At 42.8% G+C, this 19,663-nt stretch overlaps 1 protein-coding gene across 1 annotated transcript in view; it reads right to left on the minus strand.

Annotated features, from left to right (window-relative positions):
* Positions 1-1,002: 1,002 nt before the first annotated feature.
* The window catches only part of fat2 (FAT atypical cadherin 2), a 41,751-nt gene continuing 23,090 nt past the window's right edge, over positions 1,003-19,663 (minus strand). Inside the window, exons 14-24 of the mRNA XM_072663719.1 lie at positions 17,137-17,348; positions 15,790-15,927; positions 14,783-14,926; positions 13,820-14,017; positions 12,549-13,024; positions 12,107-12,426; positions 10,469-10,623; positions 6,901-7,339; positions 5,130-5,283; positions 3,549-4,078; positions 1,003-1,475 (exon numbers count right to left, since the gene is read on the minus strand). Of these exons, the coding sequence (XP_072519820.1) occupies positions 1,003-1,475; positions 3,549-4,078; positions 5,130-5,283; positions 6,901-7,339; positions 10,469-10,623; positions 12,107-12,426; positions 12,549-13,024; positions 13,820-14,017; positions 14,783-14,926; positions 15,790-15,927; positions 17,137-17,348 (3,239 nt within the window). The remainder of the gene's footprint in view (positions 1,476-3,548; positions 4,079-5,129; positions 5,284-6,900; positions 7,340-10,468; positions 10,624-12,106; positions 12,427-12,548; positions 13,025-13,819; positions 14,018-14,782; positions 14,927-15,789; positions 15,928-17,136; positions 17,349-19,663) is intronic.

The raw sequence follows: 19,663 nt of genomic DNA on the forward strand, positions 1-19,663 counted from the left end.
AATCTGCACATAATATGGTACACCGCTCTGCTGCTTACCTGGGGAGCTAAGATAACACGCAGGAGTGGAACCTGCAGCTTAAAACCTGGACGATGTGACCTAGAACCACATTTCAGACCTCTTTAAAAAAAGTCATGCAACAAATACTACAGATCAGCACATGAAGAGGACTTTCAATGAGTGTGCGAGATGAAGATGCTACGGAGTGATGGGAACTGTGCAGCTGTTTTCAGGAGCCATCTCCTCAAACAGCAGGGCAGAAGAACATTATTTAACGGCCTTCTATGCCAGGGATGGTGGGTTGCGTTTGAGGAAAAAAAAAAAAAGGTAATACTGTTCAATGCAGGGAGCTTGAGTGCTTCAGTGACTCTGCCATAAAGATCCCTGAAATGCCCCACTCACATTCTTCTCATAGCCCCTTAAACTCAAAGGATCCGTCAGGGGGTCCAGGTTTTAATTCCTCACTTTTGTAACTACATACCTTAGATTTAAGCATCCTAGTAGTTACTGATTTATTCAAAGTAGTTACCGGCAAGGCTGCACATTGTTAACTGGGGCTTAGGGGTAATCTGTGGCATCACAATAATCACAGAGGAGAAGTGCTGAGAAGACCATTTAACACTGACATACACCAGAACAAAATGGCCTACACTAGTAACCACATTAACGGATGAGCTCTCTCCGCTAGCATTGCTTACGTGCACAAACAGGCTAAAACACAAGGCCTATTGTTGACCATCATTCACTGCTTTGATGACTAAAATGATGGATAATCAAAAAGGGCATAACTCCCTCAATTTAAGCATATATGTTTATATAAGTTCATCTCTGAATTATTCAATGTGACAAAGCCCCCTCTATTGGAAAGGGCTCTGAATTGCAGCCCCCAAAGCCCTCTGGGTGAATACAGCCATGGAGTAGCCTTAGGAGTAACAACTGAATAATAGTCCAGGAGTATTCAAACCTCTTCTTGAGTCTGTTGAGTACAGTTTCAACATTATGCTAAAACATGACCTCCTCGCAGCTGCCGTAGTCACTCTCCATCATGTCCGAGTCTGCACGGCTGCGGGGACGCCTGGACGGCGAAGTGTGGCGGGAGGAGCCACAGTCTGCGTACGAAGGCTGGGCCACACTCAGGCGCACGCTGAGTCGCTTATATCCCGCCGACACATTGTCCATACTGCGTGCGTGCTGGGTGGGGTAGTAGCTAATGGCAGTGTACTCATTAGGACACTGCGAGCTTGGCAGGGGCAGGCCATCCGGTCCCAGAAAGTCGTCTAGGTTCTGGTTGCTGTAGCAGGGGGGCAGTGGAGCACGCCGGTCACTGCGGTCCAGAGGGAACGGGAAGCCCCCGAATCTGGAGTTCCGCCGAGAGTCTGTGGACGACATTGTGGGGTAGGTGCTCTCTACGATATCGAACTGAGGGAACTCCTGGACAGTTGGGCGACCGAAATAGTCCGGATCAGCAGGGTACACTGCAAACAGAAAGGAGAGGATGTTGGGTGGATGTGCTTGTTTATAACAGTCTTTCAAATATTTGAGAAACTTTCTTCTGAAATCTTCTCTTCTTTCATTCGACACTGAAATCAAGCAATGTTTGATGTTCATGGTTTGGACAAGAATCATGATTTAACCCTTACCACAAATGTAGACAATCAGTCAAAACATTTGGTACATTGGTATCTGAAGTCTGCTTGTTTAGTTTTGCATAGGAGCTACAAGGGTAAGAAGTAGCTCCCAGCTAAGAAGTAATGGAAGCTTATAGTCAATGGTTTAGCATCATGCAAACTGCAGGCCTAAAGTCATGTTCATACATCTCAAATATGCGTAAAAAGAAAATGCATGAGCTTGATGCAAGAAATCTTTTTTCCATTCAAACATGATGTGAGCTGTGATCAGTTTTATCCCCCTTTTAGTTTATAATCTTTGTGGCTGAAGCCCTGCTCCACACTGTCTCCCACTGATGCATATGTACGTCAGAGAACTCTGCTGGACTCTTTTCACTGGACAACTGGATGGCATGAGCATGGGTTGGTGTCTGCTGTCTGTCAGCACATCTTTCTCATTGAGATCAATGGCAAGCAGTGCATTTATTATGCATACAAATACACCAGTGTGAAGGGAGCTTATGTCACAACATACTTGTCTTAAACAAGTGTAAAGAACCATTTATAGGTTTAAAGAAGAAGAAGGCTCTTCATGCTCTCATCCGTTTTGCAAAGATGCTTCTTTATGGAAGCAAAATTGGTTCTTCTCTGGCATCGCTCAAACAACCTCTTGTAGCTTACGTCTTCATTGCCGGACCACCTAGTGGGCCAGCCTAGAAGAAGCAATTTCGCTTACTGACTGGCTGAGTGAGTGAGCAATTTACTGACTGACTGGTGAACCTTGTTGAAGTGCATATGCGCGACTGCCTTCAAAAAAGACATTTTCTCGTCCTGACGATCTGAGGACAACATTTTGACACAAAGCTGACAAGTATCTGTGCTGCCGAGGGGAGATGTAATTTTAGGCAGGCTGAGGTTGGGTCTCCTTGCTTGAGGTATTATTGTAAAGGGAAGTGGTGCGAAGATTAATGTGTGTGTCCATAGCGATAGCATGTCAACTCAGTATCGCTACTGCGGCATTAGCAGTGCCCCAGCATCACTACTGTAGTGTTAGAGCCCCGGCTGCTGGCCTCACCCAACATTCCTACCACAGTGTTATCATCAGTACAGTGCTGCCCTTACCCAGAACCACTACCGTACGGTTAGCCTTGCTATGTTCATGAGGTCCTGGGTCCTTTACTTCTAAAAACTCGTAAATATAAGGCTCTGAGGGCAAGGCCTGAGTCACACCTTTACCAGGCCGAGTCACACTCAAACTCTCCATTGAGTTGAAATGCTGTTGACCATTCAGCAAAACTAGGCTTGTATGGTTGTTTTTTAGTTTTTTATAGGGTATCGATCCATTTTACTAAGGTCAGGGTAACTACTCTGGCAGAAGACATCACTACGAACTGAATGGATCACCAACATGTTTTTACTTTACCAAAAATAAAAAACATCCTTCAATGTTTTAGCTTTCATTCTTTAACATTTTTTCTTTCTTTCTTTTGTTGATTTTTTAACAGTGTGTCTGTGTTAGACACTACGTATGCAAGTCTATTTGAGGTAACTGATGTGAGTGGTTAGTTTAGATAATAACAATTAGCTTCCCTTATTGTATTGTAAGGTAAGTTTTGCCTAAAAAAATAAACTGATATTCATTTTAGCTTTAATTTCCATAATATTGTCTATAGAGGATAAAGTTTATTCATGTATTTGTATTATTTTTAATGTTCATACTGTTGCTCTGGTGCTGAAGACGTATGAACAGACCTTGAAGCTCTACCTTGTACACTCACTGGATCTGTTAGTGAGTCATTTTGATTGAAAAAAGACAGTTATGCTAGTTTTGGAAGGAGAAAGATTTTTTTTCCTGACCTTCTCAAGTTGCATGTCCTCCAACTTCTCCATCCTATATGTAAATGTAAATAAAGAAATAAATAAACAGGCTCATAGACTAACCTTCATAGCTCGGCTCCCAGTTGTGTTTCACAATGGAGTCGTTATCGGAGCTGGTGGAGGGGGGTGGGGGCAGGTTAGGGGCCACGCTGCACACCACGGGGCCCTGAGCCTTCTGAGGCCGTGAGCCAGCCTGAGTCAGCTCCCTTTGCTCGCGGGGCTTCAGGGAACGGAAAGGGCTGTGGTCCAGGTCTTTCCCTGAGCCGATCAGGGTGCTCATCTCCATGGGGGGTGTGTTCCCTCCATCACGCATCATGCTCTTGGTCAAGCCTGAGGGGAAATAGCCATTGGAGTCTTGCACGCAGCCCGGCTTGTGCTTCTTGTAGCTGATGTAGCGCTTTCGAACACACACGAAAATCGCAACCAGGAACACCAGAGCCATCACACCCGCACAAATCTCAGCAATCTCTACATATCCAATTCCTTTCGATAGCTGAGGTGATGGGTCGCAGTGTATGGAGCCCTCAAATATTTTACAGTCAAATCCGTTGGGACAGGGGTTCGGAGAACAGGCGTCAATCAGGGTCTGACATCTGTACATACACAAATAAAAGAAGAACAGAGAATGAGGTTCAAAGCTGTGTGTACGACGCAAAATTTCACACATCCTTGGTCAAAGTTTCTGGTACTGTGAATAGTTAAGCTGATGATGAACTGATCTCCAGCTGCACTGTATGATCCATTCTGCCACTAGGTATTGCAGCAGAGAAACAAATGCTTCATATTCAGCTACACACCCCTCCTCTCGCAGGCCCCTGACATAACCATCATCAACATCTGCAGGATAGACCTGAAAAACAGTGGTGCATGCAAGATGGCCCAAGAATCTCTCAGAAGCGCTAGGAGCCCTTTTACATGGAAGAATGGGTGAAATTCAAGTACTGAACATGCAGGACGCCCAGACTTTTGTAACTTTTATTATGTTGAAATATATTAAAGAAAAATGTCATCTATAACTTTCCTTTCGGAAATCAGGTCATCCTGTACTTGCCTAGTTATTAACTGTCACAGAAATTTTGATCTGGTGACAATTAATCTACAAATAGGCTTATTAAATGTGGAGTGTTCATTTATTTGTCAAAGTGTGACCAATCAAAAGCCTGCCAGCAGTGTTTTCATGTAGTGAGAAAAGTAATAAAGCAGGTGCACTTCCTTTCTGTAGCAGCTGCGTCTGCCACTGCGCATTCTAATTTTTCATCATCTTCAAAACAGCACGGTGTGACAGTTGGAGTTCTCTGAGGGATGATGTGCTTTACTTTATCTCTTTGGGAAATTGGAATTTGAAATTTTCCAAGTTTGAGCCAATTAGCCAATGAAAGAGGTCAGACGGGGCTAAATCATAAGCCACTATTCAATTACCTTAAAGTCACAGAACTAAATCAGACAAATTCTATTGCATGCACACACACAATTTACATGCACTGTGTGGATATTGCATTTATTACGGAAAAGAGGAGAAACACATGAAGGCATGGCACTAACTGTCATGCAAACAGCGCTGACTCCCCTGTGCCCTCGGCAAAAAGATGACAGAGATAAGGTGTGTGTGATCACACTGAGCCGTGCGACAGTATATGTTCTTACCTGCTTCCAGTAATTTGTTCAGGGCAGTGACACATGTAGCCTTGGAGCTTAGGCACGCACAGGCTGCCGGGGGCGCACGGCTGAGACGAGCAGGGGTTGTTGTCCAGCTCGCAGCGCGCGCCAAAGAAGCGCGGCGGGCAGCTGCACTGCAACTCTGGAGGGCAGAATTTCAGACAACATCATGTCCTAACTTCTGAAAGAGAAGCTGTCACCCTGGCGCTGGTGCACCCACAGAGATCCGAGCAGAGTTATTTGAATAGTTCAAAGACCAGAACCGAAATCACTGAGCCTGACATTCTCGCACATCTTTTGAAAAGGAAATACATTTGGGGTTATTATCTCCCCGGCTTCATTTCCATAATTGTGTTGCAGTGAATGGTGCTATTGCATACAAATATACATATAGAACTTTCAGCTTAAGGTCACAAATAGAAGAGAGATTTTAGAGGTGCAGAAATTGACTACACACAACATTAAGGCTAGTGGCTAATTTTGTTCACGCTAATGTTAAAGCGCACAAATTTGTCACTTACAGCCATGTGAACAAAAATCAGGATACCCAAGAAAAACCTTTTTACCATATTTGAACATGATCTTCATTTGAACAATATTCAGAGATGAAGGTAATATCAATAAACACATAAACTGAAGAAATGTCTTTTTTAAAAACATTTTTTTAATGTAACTAATAGAAGTTTTCTTGTGGGGAAAAGTACACCCCCACATTTATTACTACTTAAAATGTTAAAATTAGAATGAGGTGCAGCACATTAGCTGCAGGTGATTAAAAGAGGTTAGAGAGGTTTATAGGAGTCTGGAAAGGGATTTCAAAAGATCTCAGAACAATCCAAAATCAGACGTTCTACTGTTATTAATAATACATGTAAGGGTGTCCAAACTTCTCCCAAGAAAACTGCATTTCTAAAAAAGTATGATCAATCTCTCAATACTGTTCAAATGAAGATCAAATGCTCATGTGTTTAATATGAAAAAAAAGGTTTTCAAATGTGTCCTAATTTATAATTTTTTTTCTGGGCAGTGGCTTTGAAGATTACTACAGTTTTTCCCTCTAAAGCCCATTGAATTAGGTACAATGGCAAAACTAATTTTTTCTGACCATTATCCAAGCTTTGTTTATGCCCTAAAATTTGTAAAGCATGTTTGTGCTGTTCGGATTGGTTGTGCTGGACTGTGCCTCATTCAAACAGCAGTGTAGAAAGACACATACCTAAAAGGTGAATGGGGGGGCTAAACAGCTGTAAACTGAACAGGTGAATGCTATCTGTAAATGCACTGTTTTTAGTGACATCATTTATGCAATTATTTTAAAACAGGCTGTCTTCATTACCGGCCTGGAGAATAAATGAAATGGTTTTATCCTTTAGGCTAATGTTTACATATTCCAGCAATTTCCCATTTTTTCTATTTAAATATTTCTATTCTTAAAAAAATCCAAGAATGGGCTCTTTAATAGACCATACAATGTTTTTATTGGGATTTGCTTCAATCAAAACGAATCCTGGCAATAATATAATAATAATAATAATAATCATTTGGTAAATAAATACTTCAGGTCCTGGGCTAACTGTACCACAATTTAGCATACAAGGTCACATATATAAAGACGTATTCCTCATTCTGTTCCTAATTAGTACTTAGTATTAGTATATAATGCTATGACAATGCAAAATGCTAAAGAGGGTCAGGGTGGCACACATGCATTATCCCTATTTTAATGCTTTGACATTAATGAATTTAGTCTGATCCTCACCTCCGTTCAAGTTTTGTGCACATGTCCCTCCATTCTCACAAGGGTTGTCAGCACAGCCATCCACTCTGCAGCACTGGTACATGCCAAAGAGCTGGTTTCTCTGCGAGCCTGGGCTTGTGGTCCCCTCCTTTCTCCTCATTGACTGGCCGTTAAACTCCAGACTGTCCAGACAGCCTTTGAAACCTGGTGAGTGGGCCTCCGTGTTGGAGCTGGGGTTAGCAAGCAGCAGGGCCCCGCGGCTCTGAGACAGCCTGCAAGGCTCCGGCAAGATCACAGAGTTGGAATGGGTACCATCCACAGTGAGTCTGAGCACAGTTCTATTGACCTCCAGAGAGACATGGTGCCAGCGGCCATCAGCCACCGGGTTGTCCCTCACCTGCAGGCTTCCAGGGAGGACGTTTCCACAGCCATAACGGAAGATAATCTCCCGGTGAACCACCTGGAACCACAGAGCCACACAGGAACACATTTCACAGATTTTATAGAATTGTATATAACACAATTGTACAGGTTACAGTAGCATTTGAATATATGTATATATATATATATATATATATATATATATATATATTAACATTAAAATATTGAATGTGAATCGTATTACGAAGGTAGGCAAACCTAGCGTTAAGGATTTTGCCAACCTTAATCTAACATTAGGGGTTTCGCTACATCTTATTGATGTAGAGGTAGGGTGGTGATCATCCTGACTTAACATCCAAACACGTTTTGCATTTGGAGTAAAATAAACTACGTTTGACTTTTGTTTTGCTGAACTATTCACTTAATTAGGCCTACTTTGCTTTAGCTGCCGGCTAAATGTGAGAAAAGTGGTATACAAGAGCAGGGCTACTTAATTGCCCAGTTTTATAGTTCAAAATAAATGACTTAATATAAATGAAGTGCTTCTGCCTTAACTTTCTCGGTCCAATGTGGCTTTAGGGCTTGTGGTTTTCTGGTGGCTGTGAATTGACAGAAGGCACTATAGCACAAAGCAGTGTGTGTGTGTTTTTTTGTTTTTTTTTTGCACCGTGTGAAGAGCAGCATCTCACAGACTCCAGAAGTGCTTTGAGTGGGGAGCGGTTAGTTCGGAAAGACAGAGCTCGCAGGAGCTGGAGTGGAGGCAGCTCGCTTTCAAGCTCAATGGGGCTCTGGGATGCAAGGTCATGCTCAGATCAGGGGCACTGGCATGCGCACGGACATTTTTGCCTCCTCAGCGCAGCACCGATAAATAATGAAATCGCTTTGGCCTTTCATATTTTCTCCCCCATATTTTTTCATGTGTTTCCTTCCATGCATTAGCTCTTTCTGTCTTTCATTAAATATGCACAGTGTTGCGTATGCGGCTTAAATTTGCAAGCATCATGCTGATTTCCAAGAGCATATATTATTAACTGTGATCATCATCATCTTCGTGCCAGCCATTTAATTGCTGCAGCGGATTCTTTAGAGAGTTTCATGGTGTGTGAAGTGAGTGTAGCCTCTGATGTATCAGCGATCGGCCTATGGGCTTCGCTCATTTTCATTTGCCGGACTGGGGCCTGAGTGTGCTGCGCTGGCCTGAGTGTGCTGAGGGTGGTGATCCATGTGCTAATTGAAGAGCTGCTTTACCCTAAAGGCCCTGTGGCGAAGAGTTTGAGAGGGGGGACTTTTAAGCTTCTTGATGGCACTGCTGAGAGTGACAGGTAAGACGGCTGCTTTCTTTTGAGAGTCCACATCAAAAAACACAACCGCCGGACCTCAGAGTAATTGCACTAGGCTACGAATCAGCCCCGAGCCAAAGGTAACACATAACAAGTTGAGACAAAAAGGTGCAGCGAATCCAAATTCCCCTGAACGCTCTTAATTGTACAGCAGTTAAGCAAACTGAAGCTGCCTGTCATTTAAGAAAACATAACGTGATTCCATTTTACAGATGAGATCAAAGCAGCAAATTATCTCCCGTTCAAGCACAGGCAGCTTTCGGTCAAAAGGAAGTAAAATGTTCTTAATTTATGGCCCAGGGTAAAGAGGCTCACACTAGAACCAGATAGACCTGATTTTAAAGGGACAAATAAACACAATTATGCCAATCACTGCTTTTCCTATTCAGACTCTCTGAATCAATCTGTTCCACACTGTCTATCAGATCAGGAATCTTGTTCCGTTTAATAATGTTAGATTGAGGCTGTCAGTTTTCATAAATGTTACAGCAGCTTAACTGACAAGTCACCTTTCCTTCCCTGCGTCTTGTCAGAGGTAGTCTTGTTCAAATCGACCTAATTTCCATCTGAAAGGTAATTACTCAAGAGGCCTGAGTACAGAAACGAAGAATCAACCAGGGAACAGGTCATTCTGAATTACCAGCATTTTCCAAGAGATGCATGGCCTGCTCTCTCAACCTAGAATATTGATGAGGGTTGTAAAGCAGTAATAATTTGCCAAGGTGCACTAGAGCATCACCACACAAACTGTGTCATGTATCTTGTCAAAGTCTCCATGAAGGAAGCCTAAATGCCTGCGTGGGAGAATTTTTGGATGACCACGATTAATAATTATATCTGAAGCCTTTCCCTGAGAATTATGGAGACGAGCATCGCCCAGATTCAACACTCTGAAGCAAACCTGGGAAATACAGAGGCGGTACTTTTGATGTCTTAAGCCACTGTATAAGTGCGGGACCCGCTAGGAGAGGTCACATGACTTCTAAAGTGGAGGTTGAGGTTTGTATAAGTAGTACTCTGGATGTTCTAGATCTTTTCTGCCACAAAAGAGTTGTGGGAATTTTGCCTTGTGTGGCATCTTCTGGCGGACTTCCTACATGTAATTCAAGCTCTGAACGTTGTGGGGCCCACCAGATAAATCTGCTTAAGATAGAGCAAACATGCCCTCATTGCCCGTCTTTGAAAGTACGGAAGGAGAGCAAGACTTAGCTGGGGGTTCGTCATAACATAGATTTTGAGAAAACGGATCGATTTAGCGATATGCACAGGCTCAGGAGTCAAGTTATATAAAGTCAGTGCCAAAGCCACTGTGATCTGCATTTGAATGTTCTTTGCGATCCAAATGACCGCTGTACAGCCATTAAAATGTGCTTCTTCAACCTATATGTCCTCATTGTCTTAAAGTCTAATGCAAAAATAAGCCTCTTGCATTTAAATATTCTTACTTTTTTTTATTTTTAAGATGAAAATCTGCTCTCTGACTGGCCTCTGCTCTCTGACTGGCCTCTACGGCCTCAGTCTGTATCTAATCAATAAACTTGTGATTTGATAGTATATAGTTTCATATTAACAACAAGCAGAACAAACTCACCAGTTGCTTCCAAAATTAAAATGCAGAGTTGAATTTAAATGGTTGATCTATCATCTATCATGTAACAAATGAAATTATTTTGTCTTATTGTCTTATTCTGAGTCTCGTTCACTTCTAATCTTGGTCTTGACTACAACACTACAGAGTGGATTAGAAAATTCTAACTGTTATTCAGTTCACTCGTCTTGCCATTACTAATATTGACTTCTCCCAATCAGCCGTCAGATGCACAGGTAGATACATTCTTTTGTGGGCTGCTGATTGTAAGCTGTAATACCTGTAATATTCCCCAGTCAGAGGCGTTGACAGTCATCACTGTGCCTTCAGCCTGAGACGTCTTGATTCGCAGAGACAGAAGGAAGTTCTGTTTTTCCTCCTCCATCTGATAAAGGTACTTCAGATAACCATGCCCATCAAATCTCACAGCCGATTCTACAACACAGAGTGTAAATTGTAAGTGCAAAAAACTGATCAATGTTATGTTTTGATGGTACAGATGGCCTAAAACCAACCTTTAGCCATCATGTGGAGAGCATAGACTGAGAAGAACAAATAACATCTCACTACTACAGGAATGATTACTATGATCCATATCAGTGGTTCAAACCTGGTCCTAGGTTATTACTGTATGCATATTTTAGTGTTTAAACAAGGCCTGAAGGTGAGAGAAGTGGGCTTGGGACCAGAAGGTCACCAGTTTGATCCCCTGGACCGGCAGGAAGTAGGGTGGTGAGAGGAGTGAGGGAAGAGTGCTTTCTCCTCCATCAACATTTACAGCTGCCCTTCAGCAAGGCACCTCCCAATTGCTTCCCAGATGTGTGTTCTCACAGCCTGTGTTCTTACTGTGCACTCTTTTTTTGTAAGGAGCAAAAGGTGTCAAAAAAGTATTCACATCCATTTCTTAGGTAGAAGTGTAGATACTAGAGATTATAAAGACTTCTATAGAAGTTGAAGTATCAACTTAAGTAAAAGGGTAAAAGTACTGGTTTCAAAACTACTTAAAGTATAAAAGTAAAAGTAATGAAAGGAAAACAAATGGCATTGAAAATGAATGTATTTTACTAATATTAAATATATTAAAGGAGCATCTATGTGAACTACTGAGCATTAATGTGTTTCAGGGAGCAGAAAATATGATAAATATTTAGCTATAAGTATTGTAATGGTGGAAGAAGTCTTCAGAAGCATGGTATCCCTTTATGTTATACATTTATTGGAATGTAAATATGGGGCTTAGTTGGGACATTTCACTCGAGTTCTCTTGAGTCTCTGACCCGGACATCTTCATACTAGGCTACATACGTCTGCTATGTCCTTGCTGGAGTGTGACGTGATATGTGCAGGTGCAATGGATCGCTTACAAAGCAATAGGGTGTCAGAATGGTGTAGGTTAATACTTCTCATCCAACCACAATCACATTCACACTTTCTGGATGGCGCGAACAAGGCTATTTTTAAAATGTGAAAGAAAAGTAAAAATGTAAGGAGTAGAAGTAAAAATAATTGTGGCTGAAAAATAATTACTCCAGTAAAGTACAGATAACCAAAATTTCTACTTAAGTAAGGTAATGAAGTATTTGTACTTCAATACTTGACACCACCACCACTGGTAAGTGCAACAGATATATACTTCACTTAAAATACACACACTTTTAAACTCTAGAGAAAGGCCTAGGTGGGTCTGGGAAAAGTGCAGGGCAAGTGTACATCAGGACCTGGATTGAAAATTGTGATCTGGTGATGGACTACCTTGCCTCATCACAGCAATCATCTTTACCATCTATTCTAACACTTAGATCTTCTCTGACCCAATAATTATTTCTGTTTCCTGATACCAGAACAGAGTCAAAACAGAGATGAGACCTCTGCTAATCCTCCTCGGAATGTGGCCAGTGTTTGAGAGGCAGGCGCCTACCATTACAGGAGCAGACACTCTCCCAGCTGTGGCGGGGTGTGATGAAGCTGGCTCGTGCCGTGCTGTAGTGGCTCACTCTCTCCCCGCTCATCAGCACGGAGCTCCTGCAGCTTCGCTCGGGGCAGCTGGCCCCTGCACAGACGTCCTGCTTTACCCTCAGCATGCGAAGTTCAAGAACGTTCTCCACTTCAGTCAGCGCTTTAGCCAGTCTCTGAGCCCCCACGGGCCGGACCGAGCCGTCCTGAGCCCGCCGAACCAGCAGCACCTCCAGGTTTTCAGAATCAGGCTCCTGCTGCAGGCTGGCGATGTGCAGCTCCTGCCTGGGGATGAAGCAGAGCACTAGGTTTTTTTTAACATTACAACTTTACAACTATGTTATAATCCACACTTTCTTTTATTCAAATATTTATCAACAATATTTTTTCTGATCACTCTGCTCTACCTGGGGATGTTGAGCTCAGTGCCCAGGGTGCGCTGAAGGCTCTTCCAGTGGTCAGCTACAAACTCCTCGGCAGACAGTCTACCCAACTGTATGGTGAAGCCCTGGTCCAGGGCCTGCTGGGAGGCGGCCCACACGTGCACCCACACCCAGGCCCACACACTGAACTTTCCGTCAGACACGGTCACATTGAGAGAGTAGAGGCCAGCTTGCAGCGCCTGCTCGGCCACGATCTTCCCGTCTACAGAGTCCACGGAGAAGAGCCCTCCATGCGAGGATTCCAGCTTGTAGGACAGGATGTCCTGAGGATCCTGGTCAGAGGCATGGAGCTTGCCAATAACCCGCCTGCTCAAAGTTTCTTCAGTGATGGTTATGAAGATTTCCAGGGGGGCCACAGTGGGAGGATACTTGCTCTCCTCTGTGACATTGATTTTGACCACACATATGGAGGAGAGTGGGGGGTGGCCGCTATCAGTGACCTGTTGAGGCAATATTTGTTTTATTAATGGTAAGACCTTTATTGCCTGTTTAACAATGCATCAGGACCAATTAAACACTGGCTTTGTGAGATACTTTGAGGAATGTGTGTACCTGACATTTCCATTTCCATTTAAGCATTTCACATCTTCTATGTTCAAAGTAATAGTTTGGCAGGTTTTTTTATTTTATTTTTGCTATGGCTCTTGGAGGCTAATGCTGTGAGCACATAATGAAAGTCTATGCCCACCAGTTAGTACTGTGTTGACTGCAGGTTTTAAGCATTATACTTGTAACGTTTTAGGGCTTAATATTCACTTTAAATTGTGAAAAAAAACAAAACAAACAAAAAAAAAAAAATATACATATATATATATATTGAAAAAATAAACAAACACAAAAAGATATTCTACACTTGGATGAGGACGATGACATAGCAGGAATTAAAGTTGTGTTTGACTTTCTGTCCTCTCAAAACCGTTTGCTGAGGTGGCGTTCACAGGGGTTCCATGGATAAGTGGGACAGTGACTTCAGTCCTCATTAAATGGGTCACTGCCCGCTCCACCCAGCGTCCCAGAAAAAGTAGGGTATGTACAGCTGACAGTGGGCTCTACCAAGGGCTAATAGAGGTTCAAAAATGTCTCTGTTGCATTTACTTTAAAAGAAAGGTCCTTTAAGCCAAAGAACATTTTTCTTTGCAAAAGTGGTGTGTAAGGAACCTTTTAAAGTTATCACACTTCAATTCTTCACTTTCATACCTACAATCCTGACACAATTAGTATGTATAAACTATTACCTGAATTTTGAGCACATGCTGAAGCTTTCCTCTCTTCCCCAGAGGTGAGGACAGAGACAGAAGTCCCCCCTGGTCCACGTGAAAGTGTCTGCCTTCATTTCCTGACACAATGTGGTAAAAAAAAGGAGGGCCGTTCTGAGGCGTGTCCCTGTCACTGACCAACAGCTGCAGAATGGAACTGCCCACAGCCTCGGCTTCCTGACACAGAATAACACAACAGGATTAGGGAATGTAGAATTCAGGTGCCACGGCTTTTCTATTAAAAAAACAGTGTACAAACAAACCTAAATGGACTTTGATTTAATCCTAACTTTACAGTTCACTCCAGTGCCCATGGAGTTTGCGCCCATTATTATCACCTGGTATTATTCTGCTAAGACTGGGGAAAACAGTGGCTCAAGTCACAACCAACAGCAAAAGATAAAAATAAAATTCTTGAGAGAGAGAGAGAGAGAGAGAGAGAGAGAGAGAGAGAGTGTTTCAAATATGTTGCAAGCTGTTTTCAGCGCTTTCAGTCAGATTCTTTCAGAACTAAAATGAAAACACAGTTATGGCTGAAGAATATGGTCCGATCCAGACACTGGGCTCTGAACCACACTGGAGCAGGTAATTGAAACAGAGTGCTCAGTTGGCAAAGATGAACCTAATTGTCACTGACCACCTCCAAATAGTGCCAAATAGTCTGGCTGCTTGGAAGACACAGATGCCTTGGGTGGAGGCAAATGGGCTGTGAAAAGGATTTCCAAGTCAGCAGCATTGGCCCTATAATTAGAGAAAATGATTCAGGCCACTTCCAAACAGCCAGAGCAAATACCACTACGGACAAAATGGCACGGGAGTGAATCCATAGCTGTATTAGGCTGATTGGCTTTTTGGGCTGGTGTCTAGTCCCTCCAGCACCTCTGATCCGCGCAGTGGACCCGTATTAACCTGAGACAAAGATAAGCCCCCCTGACTCAATACCTGTAGAACAAGGCTGTGGGTGGTCTGAGAGAAGACGGGCGGATTGTCGTTGACATCAGACACAGTCACTGTCACCTGGACGGCCGAGGATAGAGGAGGATATCCTTCGTCAGCTGCCTGCACGGTTAGTGAATAGTGCGTTATCTGAAAAAGACAGATTGCAAAAACAGATTATAAAAATATCAGGTTAATTATTTTTCACAATGCTACCAGTGCTGGGAGGGTAAAGGTTGGCACTTGCTAACATGATGTCAGCCAATCACTTATTTTCAAACTGCTACTGATGCAACATTATTAGACAGCTGAACACGCTTGGAGGAGGACAAGATCTGCTAGTTCTGTAATGTCAGGTAACAGATGCCTGCACTGGCAAGCATTACATTGAGTGATAGGGCAAGAGGGAGGGCCAGAAAGAATGAGGCCAATTGCGCTCCCTGGGACATGACTAGGGATCTAAACCTGTGATCTCCTGATGACAGGGCCAACGCATAGACAGCTGCGTCACCTGGGAGTATCTATTTATTTGACTTGTTCAGTTTTAGGTTGAGTGGGAAATCTACTGTAATTGTTTGCAGCACACAAGATTTAACTGACTCCTAACTAAAAATTAGATTTAATAAAAATTTAATTTTTAAACCAATTTTTCACTCAGATTGCCATAAAACCTGCAGACTTGCACATATTCAGTCATACTGTAAACCGCGACTAATATCGGGTAAGTAAGGTAATGTAATGTAATGTACTCTGGCTTTAGGAAGATTAACACAGCCTTATGTTTTCACATTTACCCGTATTATGGTGGGTGAAATTAATTGCATAAGCCCATTTTCTAACAGTTATAATACCAAACAAACCCTTATCCTCCGATGATTCAGACGACCGAAACCAAAGAAAACAAGTCTGCACTCGCAGAGGTAGTAGAGAAAAAGAGAAAGAGAGACAGAGACAGGAGAGGCGGATGGTGTTCGCTGTTGAGTTTCTCACCCGCCTTGAGCGGACATACTCACCTCCTCCCTGTCCAGTGCGGAGCGCACTTTGATGTGACCAGTGCGAGGATCGATGCTGAACTGCTGCTGTGGGTCGCCACTCACGATGGAGTAGTGGATGAGGTTGTTTGGAGGCCCATCAAGGTCGACAGCTGTCACCTGAGAGAGGGAGGGAGAGAGAGAACGAGAAAAAAAGTAAAAGGAGAAGGAGAGGTGGACAGGGAGGGAGAGAGAGAGAGAGAAGTGAGGGTTAGAGAAGGGTAAAGGCAGAAAATGTAAGAAAGAGAAGGGCAGTGGGGATAGAGAGAGAGAGAGAGAGAGAGAGAGAGAGGAGAGAGAAAGGCACAGAGATGTGCTGTCAGCAAACACGGCTAAGGAGCCCTTATTGTGGCCGAGCAAAGCAGTGTGTGAACCTTTGATCACTGCATGCGGAACAGGCTGAATGTACCAAAACATACAGCATCACATAACCATGTACTGAAGGTGAAGAAGGCTCCATTTTTGCTGTTTTTACAATTTTAACATGGACGTCTACTGAAAGTTAACCTCTTCACGCAGAAAGGATAATTACATTACACACTACAGGGACTTTTGTACAAACTGGTGGGGCTAATCTTTGGTATTAGAAGTTTGTAATAACACTTTCGGCCTGTCAGCAGGCCATAGGCAATTTAAGGGGTTTAGAAGGAGATACAAGGTTTGTGCATTTTTCTTTTTTTTTTTTTTTTTTTTTGCATTCCAACCGGACAGTGAAGCAAACTAATATTTTGCCCAGTTTACACAATTGCATCCTGACTGCACTTGTAGGTGTTAAGCCAGGCAGCTTGGTGCCCACTGAAAGTCAGGGGCATTACCAGGGATTCTGAGGCCCCATGAAAAGATATTACACTGTCCCAGAACTCTAACAATTCTGACAAAATACTCAAGTAATACACTTTTCAGGGCCCTGGTCAGCCCTTAGAATTGTTGGTGCAAACTTCAGAAAATCATAACTATGATGTTTATCACAATAGAACGAAACAAATGTTGCTGAAGAAACTTTACATGTTTCCTGGGTGACTGATTACATTTGGGTTATATAGAGGAAACCGTGAAAAAGCAATTTTGTTGAATGATTCATTTTACTTTATTAGACTGCCGGCTTCCCAGGGCAATCAAAATCAATCAAAAGGGTGCTAAATATTAGAACTGAGATAACAAGAGGCATTAAGGTATTTGTGACTGACTACGTGTGTCTGGGTGAATCTCACTGTCCATAGGCGGTGGGATAGAAGGCTAGGTTGGGGCAAGAAGCAGCTGGCTCTGGCCTCAATTGATAGCGTTATCACTGGCGCAGCAGTGACAGGTGAGGGAGACTGTCACTGATACCTGCATCACCGTGTCTCCAGCAGAGATATCCTCTGTGATTTCAGTGCTGTAGTCTCCGCGGCTAAAGACCGGTGGGTTGTCGTTGATGTCGGTGATGTTGATTATAACCATGGCGATGTCAGCCAGTGACGCCTTGCCTCTCGCTCCCTCCACTGACAGGTAATACTCGCGGCACAGCTCAAAGTCCAGCGCAGCGTTCACCCACAGCACACCTGCGGCACAGAGAGACAATATCACAGCCACTTCTGACGGGCGCGCTGCGTTCTCCACAGAAAGTGGCCTGGAGGGAAGAAGAATGTCACGTTTGCCTGAGCTCGAGAACAAAGCTCAGAAATCTATTCGCCAGCTCTCTGGGATGAAAGACGCTGTGTGATATAGCTTTGTAAAGGCAAAGCTACCGTTGCGAATGTTCCTGGCAGAATTAATGTGGCACAGGAAAGGGCAATGGACTGACAAGGCAAAGCAAACTCCTACTTTGAAAAAAGCATAGTTAGCAATTCCCTGGTGATGGCTTCCAATTAGAGAGCGCTCTAAAGTTACAGAAAGATCTAAGAGAAGAAACCTACGAATGAGCTTGGCTTTCATATAAGCGTGAAATGCTGCAAGCTCCAGATTTTAGGTCAGCAGCCCGAGAGGTTCTTTCTGGGAAAGTCTGCACTACTGTCAACTTATTAGATGGCATGCTGGCAAAAAGGTTCATTGTCTCAGAATTACCAAGAAGGCTGAATCAGGCAACTATAACCTTCAGAAGAAACAAAAGTTTCATCAGAACCAACTGAAGCAATGGTGAATTTGTCCTGTGCTAAGAATGTATTGAACTGTCTGTACAGCACATCAGCTTCATACTCTGCTAATTATGGAATAGGGGTTGCTTCATGAACCCGGCCATTGTTTTTCCTGTGAGGAACTCAAACCAACTCTTCTCCCCAATGTCTGGTCCCTTGAAAACAACCTGGACTGAGCCAAGTGACTCCTAAGCTGGAGCTAAAGAAGGGAAATAAGGGAAAGTGCATTTAACTTTTCTACAGGTAAGACTTAAGAAAGCCAAACATGAGTAGGGACAGGGCTAAAAGCTAACTGGCTACAATCTGTTCAGCTTACTAACAGCACATCTTGCTAAGAGGACAGCAGTACATGCAACACTACCCGGTAAGACTCTGGAATAATTACAGTGTTTTGTTACTGTGTTAAAACTATGCTATGATATATTGGTTCTGCGAGCTTTTGCCATAAACCTTATCGTTTAGCATTTCTTTTTTCGTAATAGAAAAATCAGCATATTTCATTCTAAAGCAAAATAACAGGGTTTTACATATATATCATTTTTCATCCCAACAAAAGTCATACACTTACTTTTTATATGTCAAAGAACAATAAAAAAATACTTTGGCAATGTGCAAAATGAGCACAGAGGGAACCGTGATTTACCTAATTAAGTGTTTTTCACTAATAACTCCTATACCTAATTACTGATTCTCAGGGGCTACACAGAATACACGCCACTGATTCAGAGGCTACTTGTTTACTTTATTAGACTGAAAGTGTTTCCGTCACATTAAAAAAAAAAAAGAAACAGAATTTTAATTAACAAGCAAATGTCAGATTAACATTTAAACATAATAAAATATATTATCTCATTTTTGGCTGTTATTCTCAATCCTGGTCCTGGGCCTTTAACGCACCAAGTTCAACCCAGGAAAGGCTTTATTTATTAGCTGGTTTGTTGAATCGGGCTTGTTTGAATAGTGCAGGACATGGAAGCATTCCGGAGCCAGGATAGAGAACCATATGCATAGGGCACCCAAATGAACAGTCTACATTCAAGTTGAGTACTGTTTCAGACATAGTTGAGAAATATTCATGTGGTGTTTTTTTTTTATTTTATTTCCTTTCTCTGCAGCGGACGTTTTGCGCAAAAAAAAGAAGGCAGAGTTTACAGGGCCCCCTGCCAGCATACTTCATTAAAATAAGACGAGATGGAACAAAACGTACATGACCAACTGCATTCCTGCTCACTGCTAGAATCCAGTTTTCAACAGGTTGCTTGCTGCAATCTCTCTTTTATTGATTTTGAAGATCAAGGGCTCTGCTGTGTCACTTAATGGCTTTCTCCAGAGCTCAGCTGCCATGTTATTACCAGGACTTCGCCAATCCCCTGCCTGGCCTCAGTCAATACACGTGTGCTTACGTTTGTACACACGCCTTGTTGTCCATGCAAGAGTGGACACTGGCTCTCGCATAAAAAACCCCAGTCTGAGTCGTGGTCAATGGCAAAGTGCTCATTCTATAATCAAGATAGTGAAAATAGTGTTGAATTCCTGGAACACGTCATTCAGGAGTCAGAACTGGGTGTAACAGCAACAAATAGTTTATCTTTCATAACAAATGCCAGATCCATACAGAGTGTAATAGGCATGCTGACAATGCCCCACAGTGACAGAAGGATTTGTTGTGTTCTCACGTTTCAATCTTTTTGGGTTACGATATTGTGAGATTCACACCCACCTCGTGTTAGCCAGCATCCTCT

Source organism: Salminus brasiliensis, chromosome 19 (genome assembly GCF_030463535.1).
Source record: "Salminus brasiliensis chromosome 19, fSalBra1.hap2, whole genome shotgun sequence".
Lineage (NCBI taxonomy): Eukaryota > Metazoa > Chordata > Actinopteri > Characiformes > Bryconidae > Salminus > Salminus brasiliensis.